This window comes from Amblyomma americanum, chromosome 4 (genome assembly GCF_052857255.1).
Source record: "Amblyomma americanum isolate KBUSLIRL-KWMA chromosome 4, ASM5285725v1, whole genome shotgun sequence".
Taxonomy (NCBI): domain Eukaryota; kingdom Metazoa; phylum Arthropoda; class Arachnida; order Ixodida; family Ixodidae; genus Amblyomma; species Amblyomma americanum.
In genome coordinates, this window is record NC_135500.1 from 208,277,821 (window position 1) to 208,291,980 (window position 14,160).

General features: G+C 44.2%; 1 protein-coding gene across 1 annotated transcript; it reads left to right on the forward strand.

Annotated features, from left to right (window-relative positions):
- Positions 1–3,063: 3,063 nt before the first annotated feature.
- On the forward strand, positions 3,064–13,751 carry LOC144129201 (nucleoside diphosphate kinase-like). Its single transcript, XM_077663189.1, has 4 exons — positions 3,064–3,612; positions 4,112–4,213; positions 5,673–5,785; positions 12,037–13,751. Exons 1-4 carry the CDS (start codon positions 3,436–3,438, stop codon positions 12,158–12,160), a joined length of 516 nt encoding a protein of 171 aa, XP_077519315.1. The 5' UTR covers positions 3,064–3,435; the 3' UTR covers positions 12,161–13,751.
- Positions 13,752–14,160: the final 409 nt, after the last annotated feature.

Consider the following 14,160-nt stretch of genomic DNA (forward strand, 5'->3'; position numbering starts at 1 on the left):
TTCTGAGTGTTTTGATTTTTTGAAGCCAAGTAAATCCCCCCTCCCCCCCCCCCCTACCACCACCCCGCGTTTCCAGCTTTTCAGTATCCGTAGTTTTGGAAACCTGAACGAGGTACAAGCTCACAAAGCCACATATGTGAGCTGGGATTCACACGTTTTCAGAGAAATGTCGGGCAAAGGAACAGACCTCTCCCGGCTGCTACGTCATCGACGCATGTAAGGCTGGTGTGCAAAACATGCGGCTTGTGACAGCGTGGTACGTGCAGCAAGTGCAACACGTCGGGGCAACGAGCGATATGTGCAAAGCCGGTTCAGAGGCGGAAGCGGGCGACTTTGCCTACCAGGCCACTTACGTCCCATCGACGTCAAGACTTTGTACATCATTGTTCCGCGTAAGGAATTCGTTGGCTGCCTGATGTGAAATTTCGTTAATAAAACACAAGACTTAATCCAAAAGCTGTACGGCTGGTGCGCGAGTGCTGCATGGTCAGATCGTCGTATGATCGCAGGACAGACGATTGACGACAAGGGACTGGCCAATGGCAGACAACACTCGAGCAAATATTTCCTCCATTATCGTCCCTGCCCATTTCATTCGCAGGACGTACCAAATAGGTATTCACGGTTCACCGAGTGTTCACAAGAAGAAGGAAAACCCCGATATTGTATTCATGCAAAGGTTAGTATGCGTATTTGGGTGACCATGGAATGCCACTGTAAAGGAAGGAGGATGGCTTTATTTAAGGCCGTAATTACTAGGGGCTGGTGGAAAGCAGCTCTGTACAGGATATTTCAGCCAAGTCTATAGCTTTTAAAAATAGGCTTTTCGATTAAGAAGAGAGCTTTATTTGCTGCATAGCAATGTCAACGATGTAGTGTAACCGAATACAGCTGCTAACTAGCAAACTATAGTATTGAATAGTTAACTGCTACTCTCAGGCTCCTTATTTACTGAGAAGCTTGTAGCCCACCATAAGTATATATGATGACTAATATTGATATCAGTCTTTAGAATTTCTAAATTGCCTTCCTCGTCGCCTCTGCAGCGCAATGAATTTTCGGATCGCACACGGGCGAAAGCAAAATCGCGCAGCCCCGGTAGGGCGCCACGCATACGAACTTGCGGTTTGCGTGGGCCAGGAGTTTCGATGAAGGCGAAACGCAAAAATTGGAGGACGCTTAAGCTTCGCCTTTAAGAGTGGAACGCGACAGCGTGTTGCAGCACTGCCAGGGAGTCCACGGAACGCCATCGCCCATTCGGCGCGACGCTTTGCCCGTTAGACAAATCGCTCTGCTACGTACGGTGAAACACGCGCGGAGCGGCAAACCATGCAGAAGCGCTGCCAGGCGCCTTGCAGAAACGCGCGGGACTCGAGTTGCAGGCGTAGTTCGTCGGCACATCGTTCTCGACAAACCCGATGCCACGAACGCCAGCATATCTTCCGCGCCGGCCGAACGGGCAGCAAGCCGCAAGCTTCGTGGTGAACGCGCTTCGGTTCGGCGCTGTTCGCCGCTCACCGCGTGATTCCTGCGTGCCCGCACGGCCCCACTGCGCCCGAACGAGACGAGCGGGAGGCGCTGCCGTAGCGAGCAATCTGTTGGGGCAGCGGCGAGAAGGAGGAGGAGGGATTTTTCGCTCACGGCCGACGCCGACGACACCGGCTTTTCTGCGCCACGGGCCCCTTAAAGGGACTACGCAACAAATTAATTGAGATTACGTAAAGAAGACGAGAGATAGGCATTCGATCACTCGTCACCCCAGTGCAAGAATTTTTGAGCTAGCGTCAATAACAGCCAAGATGTAGCGATTAAAAATTACGCTCCTCCTCTCTCCTCAACTCGTGCACGAGGGGCACCAGAAAAAAATAAAGAGAAGAGCTCTGGGACTGTTCCCCGCCCACGAATACGTCATGCGCTGACGTTTATTTTGCAACTTCCGGTTATCGCACCGTCCTCAGCCGACGGCCTCTCCTCCTGATCGGGCTTAGGCTTCGGCCGAGCCTGAGAGGGGGTAGGGAGACCACCATCTGCCGGAAATAAAGTTTTTCTGAACTGATCTGAACTCCTAGCTCCCAGCAGCAGCGTCGGCGGCGTGACGGCATCTCTCCGGTCTCTTCGCCTTCCTGGATTGCGGCGCGCGTCGGGTGAAGTTCAGTACGGTGAGCTTAGCTATATTATGTATTCCTGGAAACAAGAAAATAAAAAATGTATATTTTTTAAACGCCAATAACGCGCGTTTTCATACCTGTGACATAGATATACACGATCGAGGGCCCAGAGCATTAATTTTGAAAAGAAAAGGCGCGTATGTCGGAAGCTGCGCATCTCGGCGAAACCGAGCCAGGAGGACGTCACGCTTCGGTATAAAGTGGTATATTGTTTATGGGGATTTAATGTTCTAAGGATAGTCAGGCTATGAGGGCCGCCGTAATGAAGGGCTCCGGAAATTTCGATCACCTGGGGTTCTTTAACGTTCACTGACTTTGCACAGTACACGGGCCCGCCGCGGCCGGGATCGAAACCGCGTCTTTCGGGTCAGCAGCCGAGCGCTATGACCACTGAGCCGCCGCGGCGGCTTCGATATAGATTGAACATTATTAAAATGGGTACATGAGCGCTGCAACCAGCTGCGCAACACACCCTTTGCACGCAGCAGAACACATATAAAATAAATTCATTTAACTGTTAAAACGATCAACCTGATTTCGCCCAAATTCGGGCAGAGGAATTGCTCCCCCCCTATTTTTAACAAGTGGACCGTTCACTGCACAGTACTGAGGAAAGATATTTACATACTCTTCAGTAGAATTATTGTATGGAAGCTATAAAGCAAAAATATTAAGATCACATAAATCGTACACAATCGCACCCGTTCACAGAATAAAGAAGCTGCTATATCAAAAACCTCTGTTGAGTTAAACAAGATCCCGCACTATATCTTTTCTTCTGCTCTCGTTTTTCTTCGTTTATTATTTATTACAAATATTTGCGTTACCAGCTACCACAGGGCCCAACCAGCCATGGTTTCGATAGAATTGGCGTATCCCCGTCATCTGTGCCATTGCCCTGTGCAGCGTTCCGCGTATTCCTCCGACCTACGACACTGGAATTACGCTATGATACTAGTTTTAAATGTGATTTTAACGCAGAAATTGTATATGCTTTAAGTGAAGGCTTCATATCAATCCATATACGTGTTAGTAAATTACTATTTAATGAACAAGTATGCACTATATTCTATAGCGTAGAGACAAACCCCTTACGACGGAAGGATTCTGTCATCCGCACGCACGCACGCACGCCTGCACGCGGAGCCGAAGGCGCCGGAGTATCGGGTTTGCTCTTGCCGGTCTCCGCGTGGTTTCTGTTTTAATCGAACCGGCGGGCGCAATTTGTGCACAGCTTTAGCGACAATAAAAGGACACAGGATCGGCAATGGTCGTAGGAATCCTTATGTCCCTCTTCGCATCCATGTCATCCGCCGTGCGGGCTTTCCGCGAACGGACGTTCATCATCGTGAAGCCGGACGGCGTGCAAAGAGGGCTGATCGGCAAAGTAGTGAGCCGATTTGAAAAGAATGGTTTCAAATTAGTGGCTATGAAGTTTCTTCAGGTCAGTATGCTGGCTGGTGCTTTCGTACTGCACTGAAACGATACGAAAGCTTTTCGTTTTCTTGTAGTGCTCGATTGGCTGCAGGAGCTGTGTGGCGTGCGGATGCACAATGTGCTACCGTGCATGCAGGTTACTAATTAGATAATGGACAGATTTTATTTTTATCGAATGCGCGAAGATTTCCTCTTGCAGTTTTGGTTCATGTTCTCTGTTTGGTGTTTTGCGCGTTGCGCTTTTGTGTTCACCTTGCATGTGACGATAGCTTATATGCAGTCTTAGCTTTAGCTATGCATTGATGTGTAGTGTTTCGCATTCTTGAGATGCTGCCACGACGGGCAGCTAAATGTGCCATTTCTTTTCTAGTGTACCAAATAAAGCGCTGTTCCGTGACTGCATACTGCACATAATATTGCGGCCGCTGCAAATGTGTTTGTGTCGTCTTTCTATGCTACAATCTACTTAAAGATGTTATATTGGTTTTGATTTTTTACCTGCGCAGGCAAGAGAAGAAACCTTAAAAAAGCATTATGAAGAGTTGTCTCAACGACCATTTTTTCCTGCCCTCATAAAATACATGCAAATGGGGCCCATCGTTATCATGGTAAGAGCTCGTCTTATTCGTTTATTCTAATTTGCACCTCACATTCATGGATTCAGGCGTTGACCTGTCTTCCTTTTCAGTTGGGGATTAAAGTTATGCTGTACCAAATCTGTGTGCAGTAATATGAAAAGTTGGGAATGTCTGCCTTAGTGCAAGCTAACGAACATTTTATTTTGGCCAGTTGTATGTTTGATGAGCAGTGATGAGCTTTCGATAGTTAGAGCTCAAGAGGACTAACAATTCGTTCAAATGATTTAGAGCTTGAGTCAAGGGGAATGATTTTCATGCTAGTGGGTTCAAAGCCGCAGTTTAAATTAGGGGGGGGGGGGTTCAGATATATGGATGAAAGTCTACTCCAGTGTGATTATTTCAAATCTAGATTAACTGCGCTTTTGGCATGGAACAGCTGTACAACTCATTAAAGAATCATATTTTGTAGAGAAGTAAAATTAGGCTTGAATCACTGGGCTCAATTCATCACTTCTGATTTGACTTGTGCTGCACACGTTGTCTCAGCAAAGTGCATTTCTCCATACAAGTGAACCGTGCACTCATAACTATTTTCCAAACCCGTGAAAACTGAACACTACCTAATATAATATTGGGGTTTACTTATGCGTAATAAAAAGGAAGAGTTGTTGCTCGTTGCCGAAACTGCCTTATACCCCACAGGTGCCTGAACAGTGGCTGATGGGAAATAAAAGGTTAGGGTAGAGGGTCATGCAGAAAGCGAAAAAAAAATAGGTGGGTAGTGAGACGATTGTGGAAGCGAGAAATAAAGACTACCTGCATACTGTATGCATCTAAAAGTACATGCATACAAACAGACGCGTACGAGTAAGAAAGTGACTTGTCACAGTGGCTCTGTAGCTTTGACGTTTGGTTGCTGATTAAAGGTTGCAGGGTAGAGCCCCAGTCTTTGTGACTGCATTTTGATAGAGGTGAAATGTGAGAACACCCGTGTGCAATGTCAGAGCATGTTAAAGAACCCCAGGTGGTCTAGATTAATTCAGAGCCCTCCACTGCGGCATCCTTCATAGCCCATGTGTCGCTTTGAGGTGTTAAACCCCCAATTTCCAATTCACAATAAAAAAAAGGGCAACTACACATGTACATCTGTTTTGTCAGCTTCTCTACATGCATGGCATGAATATAGTGCAACTAGGGAAACCACATATTTGTTCTGTAGAGGAAGGATGGTGAAGATGGCATTTAACAGAAAGTTTTTGATCTGATTTGCCTTGCTTGTTGCAATGTCATATGAGTACCGCCTACAGTCTCAGAACCAGAGGGAACATTTTGTTGGCTAACCAATTGATGACTGCTGGTAGCTGTGGAGGTTTAGTGATTTGTGGGTACAACTTTCCTAGATTTCCTTTTTTTTATTTATGAATGCCTGCAAAAGTGGACTTCAGTTCTTATTATTTTGCACTGAAATACTTCATGACCTCTTTCTCAGGTTTGGGAAGGTAAAGACATTGTCAAAAGAGCACGAGACATCATTGGTGCCACAGACCCTCTGAAGTCATGTCCTGGCACCATAAGAGGCGATTACGGAATTGCTACTGGCAGGTATGTTGCTGTCTTGTCTCTCAGAATGCAGTTCAGCTTTCCTTTTTTTTTTTAGCTTCTTGTTACAATGCATTCACTTGTTGGGCCTCTCTAATGACTGGAAGGAAAGGGGACTTTCTGTTCCAGATGTAAGCAGTTTCTCAAAGTTTCATGGTATCAATTTTTACTGAGAACAAATACTGGATGGAGTTGTGCTCAGTGTTTCTTCAAAGAAGGCAGAGAGAGTACATAAGCAGTGAAGCGTGCTGCGTGCACGTGGACTTCGTGAGATTATAGGCTGTTGTTGCTTCATCATGTGTTTTTCGGTGATTAGTCTGTGTGATCCATTTTCATGCTCAGAACTTGCGCACCATTCAATACAGCAGTTTTTCCGAGGAAGTTAGTTCATAAATTAAACCTCTGGATAAAAGTCGTTCTTTCTGAGGTCCTAGCATAGACTTCACGGAGTGTTGGATGTATGAACCAGCATTAATTTCCGCAGGTATACTAGTCAGTTAGTTTATGGGAGTTTAACGTCCCAAAGCGACTCAGGCTATGAGAGACTGAGAGACGCTGTATTGAAGGGCTCCGGACATTTCGACCACCTGGTGTTCTTTAATGTGCACTGACATCGCACAGTACACAGGCCTCTAGAATTTCTCCATCGAAATTCGACCGCCGCGGCCGGGATCGAACCTGTGCATTTCGGGCCAGCAGCCGGGCACCATAACCAGTTAGCCACCACGGCAGCTCTCTGTAGGCATACGTTGTCAAAGTGTGTAAAAATTCTAAAGCAGCTTTGCAAATGGCCTTAGTCCTTTTGCAAGACAGCCTCTGCCAACAGTGCATGTGTATCAGATCATTGCAACATTATTTGTTTTTCTTCTTACTTTGTGCACTACTTCTCACGGTCAACAAGAATTTTCTTAGAGTAAACCACTAAATGTTTACGATGAAACTATAGGCTTTTGCAACCTAGGTGTCTGCATATAGTTTGCTGGACTATTTTGTACACCTGGTGCTACCAGGCGCTCCCTGGGCAGCAGTGTTAGCGCTGGGTGCACAAGACAGCAAACCGAGCAGTATGGCGACACTGGAAAGGTCTCTCATGTTTAAATTTTAGGCTATCTTCTGCACCAGCTGGCTGTCAGGACATCTGCCTTTTGGGCAAATAATTGAAAATTGGTTTTGAGGAAAGCAAATGACGCAGTAACTGTCTCACATATCTCACATATCTCATTGGGAACCCACCATTCTAAGGGAAAGGATAAAGGAGGGAGTGAAAGAAGAAAGAAAAAAGAGGTGCTGTGGTGGAGGTCTGTGGATAATAATTTCGACCACCTGGGGGTCTTTAACATGCACTGACATGGTACAGCACACGGGCGCCTTTTGCGTTTTTGGGGACAACTGGTGACTTATACCCCTGTTACATGAGCATGGCTGAACTCCTTTCAACCAAGGCAATTTTTATCTCAGGGGAGATGCACATACATCGTGTCAAATGGCAGTTCTTAAACGAAGGAAGTTTAAGGAAGTTTCTAGCAAAGGGAGGTTGATCACTTCCCTTGAAAAGTGAAGGGAGTAATCTCATTTACAGTTTGCCTTACTTGTCGAGTAAATAAATGATATTTTTCTTCCATAGCTTTACTAGTAATTATACTAGTTGTTTACCTCATAAATAATATTCCAGCTCGGTTAGTTATGCTTAGTTCCAGCGTTTGCACTATACACAGATTAGGTGCTTGACGGCTTGCCTTGGCTGCCCATTTTTTTTTTTTTATGTGTTGCACGCATACTTGGGCCTGTAGCCATAGGGCACTACTCCATGCAGTGTAGTGCTATGATGAATGACGCGTTCGGGCAACTCACACAGTGTCCGCAAGCGAAGCATCAGAGCGGAGAATTCACTGATTTGCAATTCATTGCACAAGCATTGCACAGTGCCACACATGGTGTCCAGCAGAGCGGACAGAAGTGCTGTGCTGAGAACATGCTCGTTTGATTTTTGCAAAATGCTTTCTTTTTTAACAAAATAATCGCACTTTGAATGTTATGCATTTATGTGTTTGTACTTGGGGTGATTCGATGCCAGCAGCTTTGCTTTCAGGGTGGGGACACCTTTTGCACCACCCTGCAGCGCCGTTTTCGTCTTGTGACGGCATGTTGGGCCCATGCGCCGGTCGCGTACTGTGCATTTTGTTTTGCTCGTTGCAGTAATGTTGTGGCAGTTTTCAGTCTGTTTCGTGCGTGATGTGGTCGTTCCAGCAGCATGGCAACCGACGAGCTGTCATGAGTTGTGGTCCCCAGTGAGCTGGCTGCACTGAAAATTGGCCGCAGCTATTTCGTTTTCCTTTTTATTTGTAATATAAAGTGCGCAGGTAGCTGAATTGGTAAGTATTAGATGACTCTCGTTTGAATGTAAATACTGTTCACATTGACAGTTTTGCAGTAATATCAGCAATAACAATTTTTTCGCAGTTAATTTTCTCAATTTCTTCCTTTAGTGGCTCGATCAGCAACAAAATAATGCACATCGATGAGTTTTCTTCTAGATGATTTTGACAGCTAAAGGATGATTCGATGCGATGGGATCTTGCTGACTCATAGCTGGCAATTCATGTTACTTGCGGACCAGTGTCATCTTTTGTTCACAAGAGATAACGAAGCGAGGAAGGAGAAAATGATTAAAAGTGACTGATTCACTAAGAAACCTGTTGGTGAAATGAACGGCTGCGCAAATCAGGACACAGACAAGAAAGAGACACCATATGCGCACACTACCAACTGTTTATTCTAAGGAAAAGTGGCATATTTAAACAGCAAAAGCAAAAGCAGTCTGACTGCTTTTGCTTCTCCTGTATGACTCTGCTGTTGCTACGATTGTTTGACACTGCTTTTGCTAAGAGATGGCCCTTTTTTCCGTTTTTAATTCCTTTGATCTGTTAGTCCAATCTGCAGTATATAGTCTGTTAACCTGATGTAGCGGCTTTTCATACCATGTGCTGGGTTCGAAGTGATAATGGGATGAGTATCATGCTTGAGCGGAACTGTTTAAATATGCCACTTTTCCTTAGAATGAACAGTTGGTAGTGTGCGCATGTGGTGTCTCTTTCTTGTCTGTGTCCTGATTTGCGCAGCCGTTCATTTCATCATGCACCAACTCGCCCCTCAGGCCGCTATTCTGAAACCTGTTGGAATCAGCCTGTAACCAGCTCTTTTAAATCGAAGTATCCTTGCCATCAGCATAACCAACAACCATTAGCTCACTTTGATCTTTTAGAACTCAGCCGATCAGTGGTTGTGGAAAGGAAAGCACTTCCTGCAAACGAGTAAAGTACTAATATTTCTTCTTAAAATGATTGAAATCCCTGTCATATATTCCTTTCCGTGGAAACATGCTGTCAGTATTTCAAAATCACTTGCTATCACACGTGGCAAAAATAATTGAAGACGCAGCATATGTTTATAGTGTCTAAACTGAAACTGACTCAAAGAAAAGGCATTCCTAAGCCGTACTCAATTTCAACATCTCAGATGCTGTCGTGCGCAATGAACTTCTTGCACATGCTCATTTAGTGGCATATGTTGATGTATCCACATTCACGCCGCCGCACAAAGAACACTCTTAGCATGTAGAGCAAAAATCGGCACCGTAGCTTGCGTAATTGCCAGTGAACAGCCATTTATCCTAGCAGCAAGCACAGGAACGCAGAAACGCAAAATTGGTGCGGGCCAGGAAAGATATGCTACCCTATACCCCCTGCTTAATTCGGGCAGCATAACTGCAGAATTTGATCAAAAAGCCCAACAACCCTAGGCGGCTCATTATTTCACTTGTGCTGAGTCTGCAGACTCACTAGGTTAAGCTGTCAGAGGGAAGTTGGAGGAACAAAGGCTGCCTTCCTCGAACGCTTCTGCCAAACCATCTGCTCTGGTCGTTCAGAGTCGTCAATCACTTTAATAAATTCGTCATCCTCGCTGCTGTCAGCAAAAAAAAAAAAAAAAAGAAGCTCTGGTACATCCGGCACGAAAACACGCCAGACGAGTTTCACTCATGCTGTGGTCGCAGTGTCAATAGCAGGAGCCCTTTTGCACAACTTTCCACCTTTTCTTTTATACCACGGGGAAGGAGCGAGAGGAGTGGCTTTGCTGCAGCTGGAATTAACTTATCGTGATTATTGAAAAAGTGTTTGTAATTTTGAATATCCAGGTCAACGAATTGTGAAGAAATACGCTGCATTCATTGCTCGAAGGTACGGCTGTTCACAAGGCACCGAGTTTCTCAGAATATGAGCAGATAAATATTACCTCTTTTTGCGTGACTAACTGCAATTCACTGTTTCAACAATCTCTAGTATAAAGCACCAAGAACACAGAATTCCATGCAGTACCACAAATTTCTGTTACTAATGGTCCACCGCTACACTGCGGCTGAACGGGGGAGTGGGACTCGACATGTAGCCAGCAGGAGCAGTGCCTCTGCCCTGACAGTGGCGCTGGCCCACCGAGGCACCCTATTTGTACTGAACGAACAGCGCCTAATGGGCTCCTGGCTGATTCCCTGTGAAGCTCTTTACAGGCTGTGTGGCACAGCGATGACTCCTTTGAGGCAAAACTTCCTTATGCTCCTTTAGGTTAGGGAAGTTCAAGGGAGTTACAAGTAGGCAGTGTGACAGGTGTATAAATGTCAACACAAGCTGCATCATCCTCATGGCCTCCTTCGTCATAAGTGCTTCCCAAGCTTGTATCTCGAGGTTTTTTTAAGTGCAGTATAAGTTTTGAATAGTGAATGAAATGTGTACATGGTTTAAGACGGAAAACTGTTGTATGGAACACAGTGTTTGCTAAGTGGCCAAGGCTGTTAATCGGTCATGGACCTCTTAAGACGCCACATTTTAGAGGTGCAAAGTGCCAGGATTTAAAAGCGCTTCGTTGAAAAGTGTTTATTGAATGAACTTAAAGAGGTCGGAATATAATTCAGGGTCCATTATGGCACCCTTTTCGGCGTATGGTGCAGCTTTGAGATGTTATTTCGAGGGTCAGGCATTTGAAACCTAGTCACCTGAGTGTAAAATGGGCTGACTTGATTAGTTCCTTGAGGTTACTGCACTTATTGAGACAGCTATCTCATAGAAAGTGAAACCTTTAATGGCTTTGTTCAAGAATTTCATTTTTGTTGATTTATGAATTACTCTCTGGACGTTGTGGCCAAACATGAATTTTTCCTTGCGGGGGTGTTTCAAACACCAAACGCAGATGAAAATTATACAGATCTTATGGCTGCGTGCATACATGCGGAACAGAGAGTGTCCCACATGAATTTTCTCTTTGCCTTGCGAGTAAAGCAGATGTCCTGTAGTTGGAGACTGTGCAGTGGGATGCATACTGAGCATATGCTCTGTGGTGTGCATCGCTGATCAGTTTTTTGTCATGTGGCTTACTCTGTTGCAGACAAAGGTTGATATGTTACAAGGTCAATATACTTTATTCTCACAGAAAAAATCCCCAGGATGTTTTATATGTACACTACAGTCACATGCGTCTGCCTGCTCAGTTTTTGTTTAACCTGTGCTTATACATGAATCACAGGTTCGAAAACATTAATCTGGGTGTGGCAGCTATGCATGATGTATGGAGACATGTGGACAAAAGTAATACTGTCATGTGAATCGTGTATTTTGTGCAGGATTAGTGAAATTGTGGAAAGGACCTTACTTTCATTATTGACATTTACAGTCCATCCATGTTTCCATCAGTTTGCATGCAGTGCACTTGTGTACTTTACATTTGCAAATGCAGGTGTTCCTACAGTTGTATTAAGGGCTACAAACATTGCAGACTGGTGGGTACAGCAAAAAGTAGACTTTTCATGTCATGTTGGGGCATTGATTAATGTGTACCAGTCCTGACCTTAATCATGAGACAGAGTGACCTGGAAGAACAAAATATGTAGACTGCTGAACAACGGAGCATGGTTAGATTTCATTTTGAAACCGAACCATAAATGGGCCTTCCGGATTTCCAGGAAGAATTAAAATGGTAATTGTAACTGAAGTACAGTGTTCTAGAGAAGACACAGCTTTAGCACTACCTCAGTTTTGTCAAGCATTTCATTCATTGATACGCTACTTGTATTTTTGCGTTACAAAACAGGCAGTTTCGACTAGTTGCTTATGGCATCAGTAGAAGTGCTTGTACGTACTGCTGCACAGTTCTTTTCCTGAAATGCGACGCTAACAGTGTGATCTAATTCTTGATTCTATTTATTGTAGGAATGTTGTCCATGGCAGCGACTCCCTGGAAAGCTCGAAGAAGGAAATCAAACTGTGGTTCAGTAATGCCGAAGTTATTCCCTGGGATCAGCAATTAGATGACTGGCTGAACAAAGAGAACTGAGGGGTAATTGACTGCAAGGTACAGCAGTTGTTTTCAGGACTGAATAATTTTTAAGGAAAAGCATGCCAGTCTGGTTACGAAAAAAGGAGATGCAGACACAAAGCACCAACTACAGATTAAGCACATAGAACTACGAAATTCTCTGTTTTATCCCACACGTGTAGTGTGAGGTTGTTTTCTTCGGTGCTCAGTTTCTCATTTGTGGCTTTGAATATAAGTAGGGGTTGGACTTTGTGGTTTAAAAAAAATGATAAAAGTATGCCAAATCTAATTTTGAAAATTCTGTTTAACTGGAAATAATTTGTATCCATGGCATGCATGCCACAGCCAGCTAGCTGTTCAATAGGAGTCTCACTCAGTCAGAGAGGAAAATTAACGAAGTAATTAAACCAGCAGCCACGGGCCTAGTGAAATGGGGTACCTTTGGATGAAGTAGCACAATTGGGCATTTTGATAGCTCCGCTACCTTACATGCTGCTTCTGCATACCGGGGAGGTTCCACGTACCTCCTTGCCAGGCATCCTATTTGTTAGTGTATCACTGTTTACTGTTACCACCTGCCATATAAGGACACTGGTGCGAAACAACGTATATGTGTCAGGAAAAAGTGTCATTTTCCGGAAACTGCGACTGTTCAGCGGAAGTTCCATTGCTGCCGCCAACACGCAGACCACATGATGCCTCGTCCTCGCTCTAACCAACCTAACAATTCAACGACAGCATTACTACCCACCTTTTGGAAGTCAGCTTCCACTTGAGATTTTGTATGATATGGTTGCATCATTTAACTTCCGTTACTTTTGTTAATGACGATAGCATTTCCTTCTACAAGTACAGCTTTAATGATGATCATTTGTGTGCCAATTACTTTTAAACCGAATGCATGGGCTGGCAGAAAGACCACACTGGAATACCATATTATATCACTGATAAAAGCTGGAAATTCATCCTTAGAAAGTAATGTTCACTGAAAAGAACACTGCAAACTCGGCTCTGAAATATTTTCTGGGAAAAACTGAAAATTGGGCAGTGAAATTAACACCGAATAATAGTCAGCGAAATTTTCCAAAAATGTGAACTGAAAAGTTCAACATGTATATACAACGCAGCAATTCACATGCCTTTGGCTACTGGTAGGTAAATATAGCTCTCACACACTGTCTGCTACGAAGTGAACCACACCCAAGAGCAGTGTTGGTGTGCATATAGACGCATCACAAACTTAGGGCCGTTGTCCAAGGTAGACCCGGCCTTTGGTTGCCGCTTGATTCCTGATGGCTTGATATGACCATTTGCAGCCAGTCTGGTATGTTCTTCCTTAAAAATAAGTAACCAACTCGCATCTGATGTCATGCTAAATCATTTTTTCTTGCGAATTTTCTATTGTGTCATAGTGGCTGGATGTTTAGGGGCTATCCTTTCCTGCTCTTTTTACAATTTTTGATACTATGTTATTGCCTTAAAAAAGTTCAGTTAGTGTACTTTTCAACCAAGAAAGGGATTTCACAAAAAATATGTGCCAAACGTGGTCATGCAATAGTTTTTATTACACTATTTTTTGTGTGGTAATAAAGATTACTGTGCTGTCTTCTATCTTGTGCTTTCTTGGCCTTGTGATGTGCCATGAGGTTTGAGGTTGGATATACAGTATAACCGCTTTCATATGCTCAAAATTGCAGGCAAATAAAATGTCCTATAGAATTGCACTTCTTCTTCAGGTCAATACGCTCCTGGATAACACGATTTCCGGGCTTCTGTTTTAAAAATTTTGACAAACTCTGGTCGTATATTATGTCTAGCGACCAACCACACATATGCAAACCTCTGTTGGACCTAGCATGTTGACTATTGTTTCAGCAAACGCTCTCCGAAAGATTTTTTTTTCTTACGACGCTCGCTTATGTTAGCAACCCCTGGTACACGCCTCCTTCCCTACAACACTATTATTAGACCAATCTTAGAATATGCTGTAATTATCTGGGACCCTTTTACAAAAGTAA